This window comes from Vespa crabro, chromosome 1, assembly GCF_910589235.1.
Source record: "Vespa crabro chromosome 1, iyVesCrab1.2, whole genome shotgun sequence".
In the NCBI taxonomy this organism is placed as follows: domain Eukaryota; kingdom Metazoa; phylum Arthropoda; class Insecta; order Hymenoptera; family Vespidae; genus Vespa; species Vespa crabro.
Genome location: NC_060955.1, coordinates 24117075 through 24136521, shown reverse-complemented (window position 1 = coordinate 24136521; position 19447 = coordinate 24117075). Strand labels below are relative to the sequence as shown.

The 19447-nt window shown below is 37.5% G+C and overlaps 2 protein-coding genes across 9 annotated transcripts in view; one reads left to right on the top strand and one right to left on the bottom strand.

Moving 5' to 3' along the window:
* The window catches only part of LOC124430148 (N-acetyl-D-glucosamine kinase), a 7100-nt gene extending 2870 nt beyond the window's left edge, over positions 1-4230 (bottom strand). The window contains exon 1 of one of the 5 annotated variants that reach the window (XM_046976364.1): positions 2250-4230. The gene's annotated coding sequence lies outside the window, so the exon portion shown is untranslated. The other 4 variants (XM_046976355.1, XM_046976346.1, XM_046976338.1 and 1 more) reach the window with 4 other exon arrangements.
* LOC124430097 (attractin-like protein 1) lies at positions 1675-19447 on the top strand. 4 transcript variants are annotated; one of them, XM_046976214.1, is made up of 12 exons: positions 1675-2021; positions 8033-8380; positions 9056-9237; positions 9358-9752; positions 9838-10436; positions 10550-11030; positions 11119-11527; positions 11607-11750; positions 11835-11984; positions 12111-12498; positions 12743-12959; positions 13042-19447. In XM_046976214.1, exons 1-12 carry the CDS (start codon positions 1690-1692, stop codon positions 13285-13287), a joined length of 3891 nt encoding a protein of 1296 aa, XP_046832170.1. In that variant the 5' UTR covers positions 1675-1689; the 3' UTR covers positions 13288-19447. The 4 variants fall into 4 exon arrangements, with proteins under 4 accessions (XP_046832170.1, XP_046832166.1, XP_046832189.1 ...); XM_046976210.1 differs by having other exon boundaries at positions 12722-12959; XM_046976223.1 differs by lacking the exon at positions 1675-2021 and adding an exon at positions 4769-7948 and having other exon boundaries at positions 12722-12959.

Sequence of the window (19447 nt, the reverse complement as noted above, 5' to 3'; positions counted from 1 at the left end):
TTATAATAATTCTTTCTATTTCTTTCGATGTATTTTACGAGTTAATAAAAGATCGATCTTTCAGGCATTTTTCAACGGTATAGAATTAATTGCACGCGCGAACAGACATTATTTTTAAAGAATACCGAGGAATTTTGCAAAAAGAAAAGAGAAAATAATAAGTTTAGGTAAAATTTAGATAAAATTTATATAAAAGAAATTTAGACGAAGATTTGCCGAAAAATATGCCGAAACGATTGCATATAAAAAATTTTGTTTATACATTTACGTTACGATATTCATTTTTTTTGTTCTTCGCAACTTTGTTCGTTTCACGTATGCCTATATAATACACATAGATATATGTAGTGTCAGATATATATATATGTGTGTGTGTGTGTGTGTGTGTGTGTGTGTGTGTGTGTGTGTACATAGATACATTGTAGTGTCACGCAAAAGTAGACACGATATGTTAAAAATGAACTTACGTTAAACGTTCGACATCCTTGTCGTGAAAAACGTACATATGCTTCGGAATATCGAGAATCCGTCAATATTTCACGGTAATTTTTATAATAAAAGGATTTTTTCCTTTTTTCAGATACGATAACAACTAATGGAAAAATAGTTAGGAAAAGGAATTCATGCGTCGTAAGTATGATAGCGATAAGCTTGTTAGTTACAGAAAATAGTACAAACCGTCGAGGAAATACGCGTCGAGTGGTGTTTCCTTTCATTACTAGCAGCATGCTACTCAGAATCATATCAGAGTGAGCGCGTTGTTGGTTATACGCGTGACGTCATTTATTGCCGTAAATTATTACGAAGAGAGACGTTGGAGATCGGTCCAATGGTCTTTTACTATTATCGGTACGAATGTTCACGAAGTTTACCGATCCGTCAGTAAGAGTTTTCATTTGGACGTATGCGACGCGTTCAGACGGAGTACGAGGAAAACGTCGCTCGATCGATAACGTTCGCGTTCAGGTCATATATCTCAATAATTTATACGTTATATTTTGATTAGATTCCTCGTAAAAACGAGCACGTTTTATTAGTTTATTTCAGATCGAGGCGTATCAACGATATTAAACAAATATACGTACGTACGTACGTACGTACGTACATAAGAGATGGATATCGATCGATCGACAATAATATGTATGGATGTGAAATAAAAGCGTTGAAAATGATATTATTCCATATATGTAGAAAATTAGTCGAAAGGAGATAATAGAATAGAATAGTGTCGGCGAACGCTTGGATTGAAAAAATGGCGGGTATTTCGGGTAAAAGGAGATAGACGATCGGAAAGATTCGACATTATTCGGATGAGTTCGGAGTTTGTAGAGGGCGCTCGTGATCGAGGGCCGGCGAAGGGTAGCCGCCGCTGCCGCCGCCGCCGCCGCCGCTGCCGCCGCCGCCGTCGCCGTCGTTGTCCGAAGAGACACAGCATGTACAGACAGTACCACGGTGCGAAAGTGGAAGGGCGGCGCGAGCGGAAAAGAGGGATCGTGAGCGGTGGAGAAGCAGCGCGCGAGACCCAGAGAAGGCAAGAACGATCGAGGGACGACGAGTGTGCCAGTAACGGTTAACCGTCGCGCTCGAAAGAGGCGAAAGTGCATTCATCTTCCGTATGTGTCTTCTTCTTCTTCTTCTTCTTCGGTGCGTCGCCGTCGGCCATTGTCTCTGACATGGAAGCCTATCAAAATGGCAGAGATCGTGCAGATGTTTTTGTTTCTGTATAAGTCAAAGTACCGTCGGAAACGTCGTCGGCCTTCACGGCAAGTAGAGCTGACACGCTTTCAAGAGTGCGGTGCGATCACGTTGCCATGCTTGCCTCCGCTCTGGTGGGCGGCGTTGCTCTGCTGTTGGCTCCTGCACCTTACGGCGGCCTCCTCCTCCTCATCGACGACGACGACGACGACGGAACCGAGCTGCGACAGCGAGAGCTGCATCAACGGGGATTGCGTCAATGGTACTTGCTTGTGTCGCGAGGGATGGCAGGGTCCGGCTTGCCAATTCTGCGGTGGCAAAGTCAGGTAGGAGTTAATACGATCTAATAAGTTCTTAATACGATACCTTTTCCACTTGATATTATTAAACGTTATTTTATTTGCTCGGTTCTTTGGGACGCGCAAATCTCTAATTTCCAAGTAAACTTCTGCATTCTCCGGTCTTCCTTTTTTCACGTTCGCCCTCTCTCTTTCTCTCTCCTTCACTCCCTCTTCCTTTCTCTCTCTCTCTCTCTCTCTCTCTCTCTTACTTACTCTGGGCAACGCCGTCTACGTGTCGCTACGTGTCAAGTGCACAAAACGGGACTCCCTAGAGCGTTCTGACTCTTCTTTGCTGCGTCCTTCTTCTACCTCTTCGTTCGATCGTTTGCCGGATACTTTTGGAACATCTCTCTTTTTCCCCTCTCTTTGTCCCCCCCTTAGTTTATATCGTACGATTAGACGCCGTAAATAAACTCGCGACACGTTCTCTCGCGATACTCCGCTTTAATCGCTCTCGTGCGTGTCTCGTGCGTTTTTCAGGCCATGCCTCTTGAGTGGGAGGAAATTAGGGTTTAGAGGGATGGAGGAAGGGAGGGAGATGGTCGGTCATTGTCTGGACTATCGTCGGTTGACATCCTCGATGTCGAGAATAATGTCGGTACGCCGCCGGTGACAGTGACCGCGCGCAAAATACTCACCGCCGGAAACTTTTTCGATCATCGACTCGATTCATCCGGTTGATCCATCTCTCTCTCTCTCTCTCTATCTCTCATAAAAATTCATTTATCTTAGCAGTGAATAAGCGCCATATTACTCGCCATATAACTCGTACAACAAAAAGGCGCGAAATTTGAAAAGCTATATTTTACCGCCCTTTTTTTTTTCTTCCTTATGGTCGATCGACCGATCTCCTGCGTGTGGGTTTCGAATAAGTTAGGAGCAAGTTAGTTACACTACCGGTACCACTCTCTTCGGTACGTAGATAGGACGTTTCGGTTGGTTTGTCGCGAGGCTTGGAAATTATCGATTCCACTTGTTCTGTTCTGTTCGACCTACCCGTTTCGATCGATTAACCTCTTACGTGCATACGTAAATAAAACGTAGAAAAATCAAGACGCGAAATTTTGTCGTCAAGGAACGAAATCTACGCAGTCGCTGTTCATAGAAATAGAATGTGTATTCGCGAAATTACAACGCGTTGGTGCCTGTGTATGGAGAGAATTAATGACACGTCGTGCTTGTGCCTTTTGCCTCTCTCTCTCTCTCTCTCTCTCTTTCTCGTCTATTTTTTCTTGCAATCTATTTTTTATACGGATAAATCCTTTTATGAAATTCGTGAAAGCTCGTCGATTATCGTTCGACTATTTCGCACGAAGAATCGATTGCGAGTTTGTATCCGAGCAAAATTGCTTGAACGGGATTGAAATAGGTTTTGTTGTAATAAAAATGCGTAAAGTAGCGAACGAATGAATCAAAATTGCCTTCTAACGGCATATGATAATGTGACTAGGTAACTCGATTTAAACCGAACGAGCAAGTAGAAACTCTTTGCAAAGTCGAGATTAGATAAGATCGGACGTCGATCGATCGTACGGTTTTAAAGTTGACAGGGAGAATACGGTTTCGGTCGCTGTCAAGGATCGTCTATGCGACACGTTGAAAATCCAATTTCTATGAAGTCGGCCGCATCGAGACAGAAATTTTATCGGTCATCGGAACGAAATGAAAACTGCCCTTGGCGAAACTTCTGATCGTATTCGCGCGTTTAATTTAAATAAGTTTCTTCGAACCTTTCGCGCCAAACTGATCGCCAGTCTATCGATTTTCCCTTTTTTGCTTTAGTTCATTTATCTTTTAGAGGCGCGATAATATTACTTTCATAATCAAACGTGTTAAGAAATTCAAGAACACCCGAACGAGTTCGTCAATGACGATACAATTTGTTAAGCTCGATTTAACTTTTAAATTCGATAAATGAATTTCATTGAAGCTTCGACGTTGACAGTATCTATTTATGCGGCTTATGTCGATGTAAAAAGGGCCACATTACTAGATTTTCTTTACATCCTTTACGAATTAATCCAAGCTTACGATCGTGACTCGGTGACATTTCGTTCTACGGTGATTGATCGGCACGTCGCGTAATCGAAAGCTCGACTCCGCGTCGGCTTTAACGACGTCTGTTCTACCTGTATATATGTATCTCGGGAGAAAAGAATTTTTTAACAAAATTCTTCCCATACCTATCTTAATTTTTATTATCCTCGAAGAAATCTCTCTTTCGTTTCCTTGCGAACCGAGATTCTCGATTCTTACCATGAAATTATTTCAAATTTACAAATACTTATATTTCTTTTTTTTATCAGGATTCTATATCATTCGCGCATCCTACGAAATCGTACAAATTTCTTATTTATTGTCAAAGCGTGTGGTCAAAGTAAAAGAAAGAAACAAGAAAGAAGGAGGTACAAAGATCGTTTTATGATAAGAAAAGTCACTTGTAACGCGCATGATTTTGCGAATTTTCTTTCGATACGGAAGGATAAGGGAACGACGGAGGGAATGCGAGAACGCGATAAGCCGCGTACCTATGCGACGATTAGAAAATAATTATTCGAAAAATTTTTTTTAGCCGTATTAGTGAAACGATTTTGTAAATTTCTGCGAGGACACGATATAACGCGTATATATAAAAGAGTTAACACAAAAAAAATGAGAAAAAAAAGAGATAAATAAATAAAAAAAGAATAATGTGTTCCTTTCTTTCTCTCTTTTCTTTTCTTTTTTTTTTTTTTTTTTTCAATTTTTATCTACGTACCTAAATACGTGCGCGTATAAGGACGCATAATTCGGGTCATTAAATAATGTACATGAGCTTATATATTTTATTTCTCGAATCGATATCGTATACAAGTCCTGTTCTTTCCTAAAATATTTAGGAAAGACAGATTCACGATGTTATCTATTATACAGACCAGGCAAGCCGGAACAAGCGCGCGCGTAGAAACGAGTATATGTATAACTCCAGAGAGCTTATCTTGATTTTTTCAACCGTTTGTTTTTTTGTTTTTTTCTCGTGTCTATTTTCATTTTTCTTCTTGTTTTTTTTTTTTTTTTTTGTTGTTTTCTTTCTTTCATTCTTATTTATTTCAGGAAAAAAGATTTGCCTCTTATAAATTCCGTTTCTTAGACTTCCGAAATAATTCTGATCGTTCACGTTTATTGCTCGTGGGATTTAATCTCTGGTGGTTTCGCATTTCTATTGGTATACGTCGTCACCTTCTCGAATAGCCTACGCCTAGTATGTACATATGTATACACGTTTCAAAGAGCCGCGCATGTGGTCTCTTGGTGAAATTGGAAAGCATTCCAAAATGTCACTTCTCGCAAAGTCTCTTCTTTATCGATATAAGTTGTAAACAGGTATATATGTATATATTATATATCATCGAGGTATATTACAAAGCTTGATCTCGTTCGAATTTATACGACACAATTATATAATTGATATCATTTTTAATTAGATACGATCAGTGAAATGTAAAAGCTATTCTTCCGCTATCGTACAATTCTCACCCTCGTTATTTTACCCTTTTCCTTTTCTCTTCTTCTTTTTTCTTTCTTTGTTCTTTCCCTTCTTCTTCTATTTTCTCCCCTGAACGATTGATATATTCAATAATAAAGCGGCATTACGTAAAACTTTGATTTCGCGCTAAGTTAATGAAATAATAGGTTTTGCAGGTATCACGACATCGAGTAACCTGGATTTTCTCGTGACGTAGAACGCTTGAAAAGTCTCCTCGTCGACGAGGACATTGGCGTCGACGTCCTGCTCTCCTTTCAAACGACACACTTTCAAAGGATCGCGACTCTAGGAATAGGCTCGTCAACGTGACAATTATTAACAGGATTATTTTCTTTTCCTTCTTCATCTTCTTCTTTCTATTTAAATACAGTTTTAGGCGGGAATTTGTTTTGGAGGGACAAAGTCTTGTAACGATTAGATCGAGAATTATGTTTTCTCGCTTTTGGATTATAAAATAAATACGAAAGGGTAGAACACGAGAGAGAGAGAGAGAGAGAGAGAGAGAGAGAGAGAGAGGAGAGAGGTTGGCGTTAAAAGCCTCGTAAAAATGTTAAGTGCCGAACAAGTATCATGACAAGTCCAAAGTAACTCGAGCGCAATATCATTGCGATAAACCGGAGGGAAAAATGTTTTTGTACTCCCTCGTTTAAAGCATTCCATTTTATTTTCATTTCTTTCATCTCTCCTCTTTCGATTTCGCAATCATACGCAAACTAACACAGATTGTTTTTCATCGCGAGATAGATACATACGTCGCAGTTTCGTTCCCTTTAACAGCTCGATTTCCCGCGCATCGTTCGTTTCTTCGACGATATAACGTGAAACGAAACCACTAGGTCGTTGAACCGGTAGGCCGTTGTGACTCACTCGCGTCGTCTACGTAGAGCCGTACTTTGGGAGCCGTACTTTTACGCTTTTGAAAATTTTTAACGTTGACCGAAATCATTTTGTCTTCTAAGCAATCGATCACTTTTTTGCTAACGCAATTTCTTATTTTTTTTTTTTTTTTTCTTCTTTTGAAACCAGACTATTAAAAACGATCATTATAAATATTTATCACGTCGATTAAGAGTTTCGATCATTATTAGAATGGAAAAGTAATCTGTGTGGAAAATGATCGCGGCCGATCGTTTATTTAACCATCCCGAGAATGTATTCGTTGCTCTTTGCGTTCTCGTAAAGAAAAACATTGTTATTCCATCGTCGTCGTCGGCGTCGTCCGAGAGAACGCGTGCATCCTTTTTCATGAGAACTCTGTCGTCTTATAAAACGTTCTATGATGTAGAAGAAAAGTGCAGGTGTCTTGTAAATTTATCCTCGTTTAACGAAGGAATACTCGCTCGCTTAGTATTCGTCAAGGACGAAATGAATTATCACGTTGTTTCCGGCCGTTCTATATTTCATCTTCCGCGATTATTAGAACGAACAGTCTATCGTTCTAATCGGATACCGTTCGAAGACGGCATCTCGTGTTTTATTTATTCGAGAATTTGACATCCTTCGCGAATAAACGATCGTCAAAGTTCATAACTTGAGCATTTATCGTTGTCGAAAATTATGATCGCATATTATCATTGTTAACATTTTATCCTTCTACTCGGTTCTTACAACAAACTTTTTTCATATTCATAAAAAAGCAGACGTTACGTTTGCTTATCGTTTTACGTTAGATGCAAAGTAGACTTACGAATTTTATCGGTTACGTGTATCCTCATTGTCTATTTATAATAACAAAATCTTTGAAAAATGCCGAGAACGAACATAAATTACGATATTGTCGTCCTCCAAGGCAATTATTTTATCAAGAAACAATTATTCTCTTTTATTCGAATTTATTATTTTCTTTAAAACTAACCGGTAATATTTTAAAAACGTTCAAAGTCCGAAGCGCGTTTGGATAGCGAAAACTCATATACGTCAAATGGATTCATAAATGAATTTAGAAAATAGGAAGGGAATTTATTCGAAATCACAAATCAACAACTACGTGTAAACGTAGACTCAAAACAACGTAGACTTTGATATCCGATTAAATCGCGATAAATGTTTATGAATCGAGTTGATTTATAGATAATTATACATGTTTATCGTTGACGGTGCAAACGTGGCACGAAAAAAAATACCACAGCGTATGGAGAATTAACAAGTACGCACAGTTGGTATTTTTGTTCTTCAAGGAACGCTCAATTTTTGTTTCTCCTTAGAACGAGTTTGCTCGTGCGTGATTAATAAGAGAGAGATAGAGATAGGAGAGAGAGAGAGAGAGAGAGAGAGAGAGAGAGAGAGAGAGAGAGAGAGAGAAACGTACGTGAGTGGATAAGTAGGCAAGGCTTCCATTGAAAATACGTTGATTTTCTCGGGTGATATCGTTCGTATCGGAAAATATGTATGTTTGATCCTTTTCTTTTCGAGACGAATAAGAACTGGGACTGGCACTGGTTATTTTAAACTCTCTTCCGTTTGTTTGCAGATTGACGGAACCAACGGGAAGCATTCACGATGGTATAGGCAACTACACGGCAGACGTGAGGTGTTCCTGGCTGATCGAGAGCAGCCCAAATTCCACGATACGCATGCACGTGGAATTGTTCGCGACGGAATGCGGCTGGGATCACCTGTATATCTACGACGGTGACAGCGTCGAGGCACCTCTACTCGCGATATTCAGTGGTCTCATGCACAAAGACGGCTATCACATACGCCGCGTGCCCGAAGTAATAGCTCGATCCGGCAGCGCTTTGCTCCACTTTTATTCGGACGTTGCCTATAACATGAGCGGATTTAATATCACTTACAAGATCAATGCCTGTCCAACCAGGTGAGAAAACTTAGATTATCGTTTTACGATATAACGAAGAAATCATTTATTTTTAATTCTTTCGCTATCGTCACATTAGATAAGGGGGGACATATCGGTGTGTTGCATATCAATATCCACGTTTTGTATTATCAGAGATGAATTTAATGCGTTATCCATTTTATCTTATCGTTTCAATTATTTCGCTCGTGTACATAAATTCTTAATCCTAAGGCGAGCGAAGGTCGTCGAGTCGTGTCTCGCCTTTCGTCGCAAAAAATTCTCGTAAAAGGAAGGACTTTGGAAGGAAGAATTTCTTACGTTCGAACGTTTTTTTACCGTTTAATCTCAGAGATCTATTGTCTCATCTCTCAGAGTCCTATTGTTCCTGTGCTTAGACGTAATTATAAATCAGTATTTTCAGCGAACACAATCCGACATAAATCCTCAACTATTCGCGCTTCTTTTTTCAAACAAGTTTATTTTACTTTATTCAACATGATCGATTATATTTGTGTGTGTATGTGTAGTATCTGTCGAGTATATTTGATGTATGTTTACGTATATTTGACTTATGATTACATTATGTACATGGTCAATCGACAGCTCTATTGTTAATAATAAGGTTTACTTATATTGTACGTTCGTGTCAGCTGTCTCACGACATGTTTTTTATCTTTTCTTTAAATACGATAGGTATTCCTACGTCGATTGTTCTGGCCACGGTGTCTGTATAGATGGTATGTGCTCGTGCGATACCTTATGGACCGGAAAAGCTTGCGACGTCTCGATGTGTCCAAATAATTGCTTTCACAATCGTCAACACGGCGAATGCAATAGATTGAAGCGTCGCTGCGACTGCAAGCACGGTTATAAGGGTAATTGTTTTCTTCTTTTTCTCTCTTCGTGTTCGTATCGTTACGTTAAGGCTCTCCTCCTATTAAAAGTATATATGCGTGTTGCTTCTTTTTCTTCTTCTTCTTCTTCTTCTTTTTCAGGAGTGGACTGCAGTCAAAAGAGAGATCATGGATTTTGGGAGAGCGTCACTTACAAGGACTTCTCTCCTGAAGGTTCGGCCAGTCACTGTTCTATCGTTTGGAAAGATTCCCTCTATGTCGTCGGCGGTGAGAGTTTTCATCGTGCCAAGATGATATACGTTTATGATTACAACGGTAACGTTTGGGAAACCCCTCACGTAGAGGGGAAGCTACCTGCACCTCGATATGCTCATTCGTGCGTACTCTTTGGAGACAAGATATTTATGTACGGTGGCGTCGTACAAAATTCCACCGTCACCAACGAGATCTGGGCATTCGACGTGTCGGCTAAAGTTTGGGAAAATGTCACCGTACACGATCATTGTCGCAATAAGACAATGTGCGGACCACTTAAGGTACAAATCATCTTTTGGAGATAATCTTTTTTACTCCTTTCTCATCTACCAAGAGAATAATTACGTGGATCGTAATTTTGTACAGGTAGCTGGGCATACGGCGAATCTCGTGCAAAGTTACGGGGAAAAAGAGAAAATGGTTGTGATCTTTGGTTATTCGCCTCAATATGGTTACTTGAACACCGTCCAGGAATATTACTTGGGAACGCGCGAATGGCAAATCGTTGAGACAATAGGTTTCCCCGTTAAAGGGGGCTACGGTCATAGTTCTTCTTACGATCCTTTGACACATTTGATATACGTTTATGGTGGATACGTGTCCGAGTCGCAAAGCACTCAGATCCTGACGAATAAACTCTATTCCTATCATCCCAAGTATCGCGAGTGGAAGATATTGACGGGCGCACCGTCGGCCCGATTTTTTCACACAGGCGTCTTTATTTCCGGCGGTCTTATGCTCGTCTTTGGTGGTAACATGCATAACGATACTCAGCACTCGCACGGTGCTAGGTGTTATTCCGCTGATACCATCGCTTACGACGTTACGTGCGACACGTGGCAACATTATTTTATGCCGAGAGACATGGCCGACCTACCGAGATACGGACATAGCGCGACCGTTTTCGAAGATTCCATGTATATCTATGGAGGATTCGACGGTCAGATGTTATCCGACATGTTGAGGTATACTTTTTCTAATCTCCCTATTCTCGTTGGGGGGGGGGGAGGGAGTCACGTTGAAAGGTTGACTGAACGATTCTTTTTTTTTTTATTTAATTAAAATTTTCTTCACTCAGGTATACACCGGGACATTGTGAACACTTGACGAAACAAAATGAGTGTCTGAACGCGAGGACAGGTGTAAAGTGCGTGTGGGAAAATATAGGTCGGTGTATTGCTATAACGAAAATACCGCGGCATGCATTATTCGAGGACGACATGCACGATGGAAAGTACATGAGGTGCTTGGACGACACGCCACCGCGTGGAATGACATCGCACAAGGAATTGTGCAAGGTCCTGACCGACTGCGTCGCTTGCGTGCAAACGTCGTACAATTGTGTTTGGTGTGGTAAAAGTTGTTCCTACGAAATATGTCGGGATAACGCCAATTCACCGGCCACCGAGGTCATCAAGGATTTGGAAAAGTGCGACGCGCACACTGGCGTCGAGTGTCTGCAATTGCACACCTGTCACGCATGTTCGAGCAATCCACGTTGCATTTGGTCTTGGTCGAACGGTCCGGATCGTTGTAAGCCGCAATCTAAGACGCGCGAGGTGAGAAACTTGGTTTCTCCAAAATTAAATCGCGGACTTCAACTCGTACCGTCGATTAAGACGACGATCCTTTCATTTCTTTTTATAGATTATCAGTCTGAACGGAACCATACAAGCTCAGCGCTTAACGATGGAGACTTGTCGAAGTCCATGCGCGGAATATACTTCCTGTAGGAATTGTACAGAATCCGATTGCATTTGGTGTCAGAACGAAGCAAAGTGCGTCGACAAAAATGCATATCCCGCTAGTTTTCCGTACGGCCAATGTCGTGCATGGACTACGATCGAGGCAAGGTGCCGTGCCACTGGAAATGGAAGGGAATGGTGTAGCTTTTATTTATCTTGTTCGGCGTGTAGATCGGATCCTGGTTGTGGGTGGTGCGACGATGGATCCGGTACAGGAAAAGGACAATGTTTGCCTGGCGGGGCTCGTGGTCCAAGCAGTAGGAGTTTAGAAACGTGTTCGTTCGATCATTGGTACTTTACCACGTGTCCAAGTGAGTTAGCAAAATTTATTTCTATTCGTTAATCGCGTTTCGTTAAGAACGATTCTTTTATCAATTGTATTTACCTTAGCTTGCCAATGCAACGGTCATAGTAAGTGTCTTCCAAACAGCAGTGTTTGTATTCAACCGTGTGGAAATTTAACTTACGGACAGAATTGTGATAAATGCATTCCTAGTTATTACGGGAGTCCTTTGAACGGGGCAACGTGTCAACGTAAGATATATTACTTTTCTATATAAAATTACAAACATTCAATTCCGGGTGCAATCTTTACATTGTATTAAATCAATGTTCCAGCGTGCTCCTGTAATAATCAAGGCACACAATGTTCTAGCGAGACTGGTAAATGTTTTTGCACGACCAAAGGCATCGTTGGAGATCATTGCGAACGATGTGACGTAACGGGTCTTTATTATGGCGATCCTACGAACAAAGGGTCATGTTTCTGTAAGTTTTCTCTACCTCGCCTCGCCCCCCCCCCCTTTCTCTCTTGACGAATTCTTGAGATACATATTTTCTTTTCCTCGCGCGCGCGCGCGCGCATGTTTTCAAATTGATTCCTATTGCTTTCAGACGACTTGGCTATTGATTATCAATTTACCTTTAATTTAAGTAAAAAAGAAGATCGGCATTATAGAGCGATCAACTTTAAGAATTCCCCACCGAAAGCTGATATCGATGCCGAATTTTCTATAACTTGTTCAGTCCTTGCAAAGATGAACGTTACTATTAAAAGACCAAACAGTCTAGAAAAGCCACTTCTTTTGGGTGCCAATTGTACGACAAGCATGTATAAGCATCGCTTTAGCAAGGCGGACTACAATTTTGGTAGCGAAGAGAACAATACGTTAACAACGTTCTATGTATACGTTTATGACTTTCAGCCACCGTTGTGGATTCAGATTTCATTTTCTCAATATTCAAAGTTAAATCTGCAACAATTCTTCATAACTTTTTGCACGTGAGTATCTAAATTTAGAATCATTTCGAAATCTTTACGTTTATCATGTAACACGTAATAAATGATACATGCGAATGATGAAAGTAATGCCATTGGGAATATTTCTTTTTCTATTACTTTTTTTTTTTTCTTTTTTTTTTTTCTTTTATAATTTTTTTTTTTCCAAATTGACTATATGCTTTCTGCTATTGTAAGTCTCAGGCAGTACTTACTTGTAAACTAGAGATTATATGCCACCGCACAGGTGTTTCCTTGCCCTACTTCTAGTAGCCGCGATTTTATGGAAGATCAAACAAAAATATGACATGTACAGAAGAAGGCAACGACTATTCGTAGAGATGCAACAAATGGCCAACAGGGCCTTCAGTCAAGTTCTCGTAGAAATAGAGAGGCGAGACGTCGTCGACAACGATACTGACAGAGGTGACGGTGAATACAACAATTGTCGAAAAAAGAAAAAGGTTGGTGACATTGTTGTTTACTGGTATGAAAGCTTTCTAGAGAGAGCGAGAGAGAGAGTTTTTACAATATTATAATATTTAGGATGCACCTAGTCCGATCGCACTGGAGCCTTGTTCTGGTAACAGAGCAGCAGTCTTATCCTTGCTAGTCAGATTGCCTACCGGTGGTGAGCCGTTTACTCCAGCTGGACAAAGTGCCGGCTTAGCGGTAGCCTCAGCCTTAGTCACATTGGGTAGTCCACGAAGACCTTCCCAGGAATTAACGACGAAGGAACCGAAAAAAACTAGAAAGTCGGCCAGTCAACATCCGGAATCCACTTGTATTTAGCGATAAGCCGAAGAAAGTAGACAAAATGCAAATTTTGCAACGTGACTACGAGCCTTAGAATCGTTTCTGTGATCTTGCCTGTATTAGTGACAGGACAATCGATTATCTTATAACTATGACAGAGCGACGTAGCAAATGTCAATGTCACACGACCTACGTACATACGTTGTGTGTCTATAACAAATTTTATAAGTGGTCAAAGTTTATTCTATCGTCGAACGAGAAGAACCGAAGCGTCGTTAAAACTTGGCTACGTCTTCATTCAAAGAAAATGAACGAGAAGATAATTTAATCAAGAAAAGAAATGATTTTTGTATTTATCGTCTTACACAAAAATTTTCGGTAAGTAGTATTCATTTTGAAAATTTATTTAAACATTCGGCGCGAAACGGTTTATCAAGTAAGACGATTTCTTCACGAATTTAGATAACTTTTCAAATTGTTTCTCGAATTCATTTATACAGCAAGTAAAACGAGTATCCGCGGTTAAAGAGTTATTTGGATTTTAAATAACGTTTACGAATACTTGCGTTTACTTGCTATAGTTTCAATCAACGATGTATATTCTTGTATATATAGTATTTCTTAGATAACACTATTTTGCTTTTATCGTGAAAGATACAATATAATTACGAGGTAGTTCATATTGCCACACTTTTTACGAATGTGGTAAAATGCGTTTAATCGAAAGGAATATTCATGTTTCACTTATATTTCGTATCTTTTACGTTCATCAAATACATTAACGGCAATAGTATATCATACAGGTAAATATATCATAACTTCCAACATAAACCGGATAAAAATAGTGGATTTTTAATATCATTTTTACTATTATTACCATCATTGCCATCATCGTTATCCTCATCATCATCATCATCATCGTCGTCGTCGTCGTCGTCGTCGTCATCGTCGTCGTCGTCGTCGTCGTCGTCGTCGTCGTCGTCGTCGTCGTCGTCGTCGTCGTCGTCCGCGCCTTATCATCCTTGACGTCGTTATTACAACCATTAATATTAAAATAAAAGGAATTTCTTTTTGTTTTTTGTTTATATATATATATATATATATATATATATATATATATATATATATGTATATGTATATATTATATATATATATATATATATATATATATATATATATATATATATATATAGGGGAACCTTAATAAACTAATTGGAATTAGTTCATAATTTTGACACTGAGAAAAACAGATTTGCCACGAGTGCTTTGAATGTATTAACATATGTTTATATATCGATAGGAATCAAAAATCATGACAAGCAAGAGGATAAATTGTATATTTTCATTTGGGTAGAATGGAAGAGTATTATGGTCTGTAAACGAATGAAAATAATAGGGAATGTGTAACGGTACAAAAGTTACTGTTTATACCATCCTTTTATCCTAAAATATGTGTGAATATTAAATTCTAAATTATTGCAAGCGAATGGAGTTTGCGTTAAGAATGCAAAACTTTGTGTCCTTGTAGATAGAACGATAATTCTTTATCCAGTTTTGTACTTGAGTGGGTTGCGTATTGTGCCAAATCAATTTATCATATTGGTCTAAAGTCGAATAAAAAATTATAATATTTATTAATATACAAAATTTAGCAGAGAATGTATAAAAAGGAATATGTATAAAGATAAGGGACAGAACAATCCAGGCTGAAACGTATTAATTGACATTAGTTATTTCTTTTTTACAGATGAATATTTCCATGAAATCTTCATGATTTTGTAATTAACTAGGGCATTGCTAATCATTTTTTTTACTTTGTTGGATAAACCAAAGAGAGAAGGTTGTCAATTTTATAATAAGTTATGATCTGGATTGTCTTGTGCTAGAAAATGTTTTTATCTTACAAAGTAAAAATTAGTGCTGGTTTTGTTTCAATCTTCTAACAAACGTTTTCTTCCAATCTCTCAATAATAACATGTACAAATTTTTATCGTCTTTTACTTATTAGCTAGTTGTTTGTATTAAGCAAAATATGATCTCATCTCTGTATTGCTTTTATTTTTACTCGAGCGTTTATTAATCTTTTAGAAAAATTAATGTCCAATTTGACGTTTAATTTCATTCTCAAAAAAAAAATAAAAAAAAAAAAAAAAAAAAAAAAAAAAAACAAAAAAAAACAAAAAGAAAAAAAAAGAACAAAAATCTCCAGCACTAAGAAAATACACTTGCAATATTCGTAGTAATTTTGTAATTAATTTGCTGAGAGAAAATATAAAAATTGTTCACGATGCATTTCTTTAAGTGGTTAAAATACTCATATATAACTTTCTCTCTTTTTCTATATATATACATATACATATACATATATATATATATATATATATATATATATATACATATATATATATATATATACATATATATATGTATATGTATATGTATATATCTTTTTCTATTATTATTTTGTTTAATGGGAATGTTACTTCACAAAGGTGCTGCCAGGAAAGTGTGCGAATAAGATTTCGTTCGACACATAATCGTGTAAGTTACTGCAAAGAAGAATGGTGTAAGTCAAAAAATAAAAGTGAAATTGAAATGCAGATATTTGTCTCCTTTTCGATATTCGATCTATATTTATTCGAGCAAGTGCAATTTTCAGTAATTTAATATAAAAACAGAAGCGACTTACATCATTCCTATATTACCTTAGATCTTATACGTTACAAATATTTTACTAGTATTCTCGTATTTTTTTAAGTAACGTAATGCTCTAATGTGTTGTTTTAATATTGCGACTGAATACAAATGTTATCCAGTTTCATTTTTCGACTCATGTTGACCAAGCATTTTTTACTCGGCTTAACGAGTACTACATATATGCGCTTTCAGCCCTGAACTTTTTTTTCTGTTTAACATCCTTAATATAAATATTATCGTCTGATTACCTTCGACAGGATTGTCCAGATTTTAATTTAAGCTTCTATAAGATTACGTTTCATTTACGTAAACAATGTACCGTCCTACGGATAAGTTGTTCACGTAAAATTTTAATTCTTTTTACTATTATTATTATTATTATTATTATTATTATTACTTCGATGAATGATAATATATATACATATATATATATGTACACACACACACACACACACACACACACACACACACACACACACACACACACACACACACACACATGTAAAAACGTACGTCGTGTTTTCTAAGACAAAACAAATTTCTTCTAATGTTATTAAATGCGAATAATTGTTGAACGTTATGTATGTATATATAAGTACGACGCTTTCTTTTTATGTACTTCGACACATTACTCGAATATTATTTACCATGATTAATTTAGATATATTGTTTTAAATATAATTCTGCAAGGAACGATCAATCTGCAATGTTGACTGTTACTCTTCTGGACAAACATTTTACGTAGCATTATGTTATTACTGCCAACCCATGTCTTTTATTTATCCACTTCTTTATTGAGTTTTCTCATGCGCTTGTCTTCTATAAGAGATTAGAGTACTTGAAAAAGTATGAAAGAAAACCAACAGTCTCTCGGCGAACTTGCTATTTTTAAAATCCTAATTTCCTCAGCGATGTCATACACCATTGTTGTTCATAATCCCGATCGCATAAGGATCTTCGAACAGACATCGTATCTTTTTCTTTTCTTTTTATCTTAATTTTCAAATAAAAATGCGTATCGTAGCTTCTTTTTCATCGATAAAAACGATGGCTGGTGGTTGGATCCTATTGCGATTTAAATTCGTCCAAAAAAAGATAATTAAAGAGGATTAAAGAAAGGAGCAATCTTAATACGAGAGAGTTTTCTCTCCCACCCCTTCCCCCACTCTCTCTCTCTCTCTCTCTCTCTCTCTCTCTCTCTCTCTCTCTTTCTCTTTCTATATTTAGGAGTCAAGGAGCATTATTCAATCATAATTCTTCTATTAGTCGGAGTTTTTAGGTTTAGCCATATAAATGAATTTAGTTTGGGGGTGGCGTGACGTGTACACACACATTTACAAGAGTTTGTAAAGAAGAAGAGGAAAACGATATAACGATATCTTTAATTGTAAGGAAAATACGATAATTTGTGTACATGCCGTATTAAAGATCTAATTAAAGATCATGACGAAAATTGAAAATGAATAAAGGCCGTAAACGAAATTTACAAAAAAGTAATTGTATACATATATACATATAATATCAATTTGAATTCTTATTTGCTGGAATAGACGGAGAAAGAGAGATATGAACAAATACTTAATAATTTAGGTAGATAGGTATATTATACATATTATAAATATATAAATACATATGTGTAACTTGCAACAATTTTTCTAGAACACAACCGAAAATATTTATTTTTATTCAATGCGTAATTGTAAGCGCGCGCTCGCGAGAGAGAAAGAGCAAGAGAGAGAACGAGAGAGAGAGAGAGAGAGAAAGAGAGAGGAGCCTTTGATAAGAAAAAGATTAAAGAAAAAGCCCTTAAAGTCGAGAAAGTAGTATATATGAATGGACCGTGTTACATCTCGACGAACCTTATTGTATATTTACTTCTCGCCTCGAACACGTAAACATACATACATACATACATACATTTAATAGATACATCGCGTATGTACATATTACATATAAAGAAGGTAATGTAATTTGTATGCAGAATAATTATCATTGCCTTGTTATTATTAATCGCATTGAAATTTACAAAGATGAAAGGTTCTAAGTGTCAAAGAGATGATGTCTAAAGTATTGAGAACACAGAGCGTCTTACCAAAGTTACTAAAATTAAATTGTAGAGAAAACGTGACAGAGAGCAAGAGAGAGAGAGAGAGAGAGAGAGAATGAAAGAAAGAAAGAGAGAAAGAGCGAATGTGGTCACATTTCCGAATCTTTCTAAATAAAAAAATTTAATAATGTAAATATATATAAATAACGAGCGAAAATGATATTTTCTTTGTATTTCGATACTTAGCACCTTTCGCACTTTGCCTTCCTAAAATTGCTTGGAGTAAAAGAAAACATCTCTCCGTTTCGTACTATATGCAATACCTATATACATAGATACATATGTAATCTTGAATTTGTATGTACATAAGTGCGTGAACCCTAGTCACGTTCGGTGACACGTAAGGTAAAGGAACGAGACTCTAAACATCCTGGGTAAACGTTTTACCGTTTAAAGAACCATCTATTGCTCGTAAATGAAAGGTCAAAGGAATCCTTGATATGACAATTCGACAAATGTACTCTACACAATTCTTGGAAAAATAACTCGTAATGTCAAGGCGTACTTTAGCAGAGATAAGATCGGTCGAAAAGATAAAATTCATTCTTAACTTATGAGCGACACTAACAAGAAGGCAGCTGAAATATATTTTATCGTATGGAACGTGTACACGGCTTATTTGACACACGTTATATGGATCTATACACCTACACACACACACACACACACACACACACACACACACACACACACACACACACACACACACATATATATGTCAGGTACACACTTTCTGCACATTATTTCTCATCCGAACGTATATATTCACCTTTAATCTAAGTAATATTCAGCTTTATCTAGTCTTTAAAAAGTGTGCATGGAATTTTTAGTCGTTCGCGGAACGCCTGTAAATTTGCAGAAGAGATTTTTTTGTCGTCGTTTTATCGAATGCGATTCATTATTAGAATGCCATCGTGCTCATCGTAGCGTTTATCTTTGACATTTTCCCAAGAACCAATAAAATATTAACTGTACGATCGTCTCTACGATCGTTTTAATTATCGAAAATTATTGCGATGAGAAACGTTTCGTAAACGTACTTTTTCGTTTTGATTCATTCGAATTAATTGAAATATATCGAAAAGACTGGCAAATGGCATTTCTTCGGGGGAGGAACGTAAAAAAAATCGAAAGGACGGAGGAGAAGGATGTCACTTATTTTTTAATAAAAAATGAAAGATTAGACTAAAACTTGAAATTATTCATCGTTTTAATTTTTTGTTAGAGAGAGAGAGAGAGAGAGAGAGAGAGACACGTTATAGTGCGTATAGGGACACGTAGAGACAAGAGAACGAGCGTATGTTTAAATAGTGAGTTTGAATGAATGGAGTGAGACATATTGTATTATATTAAATGAAACAAATATTGTTTAAATAAAATTGATATACATAA